The sequence below is a fragment of the Primulina tabacum genome, chromosome 15, assembly GCF_025594145.1.
Source record: "Primulina tabacum isolate GXHZ01 chromosome 15, ASM2559414v2, whole genome shotgun sequence".
NCBI lineage: Eukaryota > Viridiplantae > Streptophyta > Magnoliopsida > Lamiales > Gesneriaceae > Primulina > Primulina tabacum.
Genome location: NC_134564.1, coordinates 29,816,860 through 29,817,955, shown reverse-complemented (window position 1 = coordinate 29,817,955; position 1,096 = coordinate 29,816,860). Strand labels below are relative to the sequence as shown.

Here is a 1,096-nt window from a genome sequence, read left to right as displayed (position 1 = left end):
TTAATTCAATCCCATCAAAAACTGAAGCAATCGCTGCTGTTGATCATGTTCAACATATTGCCTTGCCGTAGCACATTCACAAGAAGGCAGAGTAACTAGTGAAGCATATTCATCCCACAAGTGTTTCAATTTATAGTAATAGGTGGATATGGTGCTACTACCTTGCACCAATCGACCTATATCACGATGAAGTGAAAAAATTCTGGAACCATTCACCTTATCAAACTGATCCTTAAGATCTATCCACACATTCGAAGCCTCGGTGGAATGCACCATCCAGCCAAAAATCTCCTTCGATACTGAATTCATAATCCAGGACAACACTAATGCATTGCATCGTTCCCACTGTTGCAACATGAGATTGCCTGCAACTGGTCGCTTACATGTACCATCAATGAACACAACTTTATTCTTTGCACGCAATGAAATTAGCATAGCCCTACTCCAAATCCCGTAATTCTCAACTCCAGTTAACTGCTCATTAATTAAATTCAAACCTGGAGTGTCCGAAGCATGAATGGTCATCGGATCGTTGAAATTGTTAGCGCTTCCCATATTTGCAAGGGTAGAGCAGAGAAATCGAATCTTCAATTCCAGTCCAGAAAGTGAACGCGATCTATGGCAATCACCAGTCACGCGAAGTTCAGCTGGATCCCTAGCTCAATCTCCAAGCTCTGATACCATGTTGAATTTGTGTTTGGAGCGAAGGGAAGATTCGTGTTTATTGAGAGAGTTTGAAAATTAGTTTCAGTTACAAGAGCTTACAGTATTTATAGGCTTATGAAGAATAGAAAGTAAGAAACGCTAATACACTTACTGATGCTAATGTTCTCAACATTTTATGAAACAGACCGCCATCTCTTAAAATTTGTTATGCATGCATATGAAAAAGAATAGGTCTTTTGTGAGACAGTCTCACAAATCTTTATCTGTGAGACAGGTCAACCCTATCGATATTCACAATAAAAAGTAATACTCTTAACATAAAAAGTAATATGTTTTCATGGTTGACCCAAATAAGATATCCGTATCACAAAATACGACCCGTGAGACCGTCTCACACAAGTTTTTTCCTATGAAAAAATAGGGGAATTTT

The 1,096-nt window shown here is 38.6% G+C and overlaps 1 protein-coding gene across 1 annotated transcript; it reads right to left on the bottom strand.

Annotated features, from left to right (window-relative positions):
• LOC142526057 (uncharacterized) lies at positions 1-555 on the bottom strand. The gene has a single exon (XM_075630331.1). It carries the CDS (start codon positions 553-555, stop codon positions 1-3), a length of 555 nt encoding a protein of 184 aa, XP_075486446.1.
• Between the last annotated feature and the right edge of the window lie 541 nt (positions 556-1,096).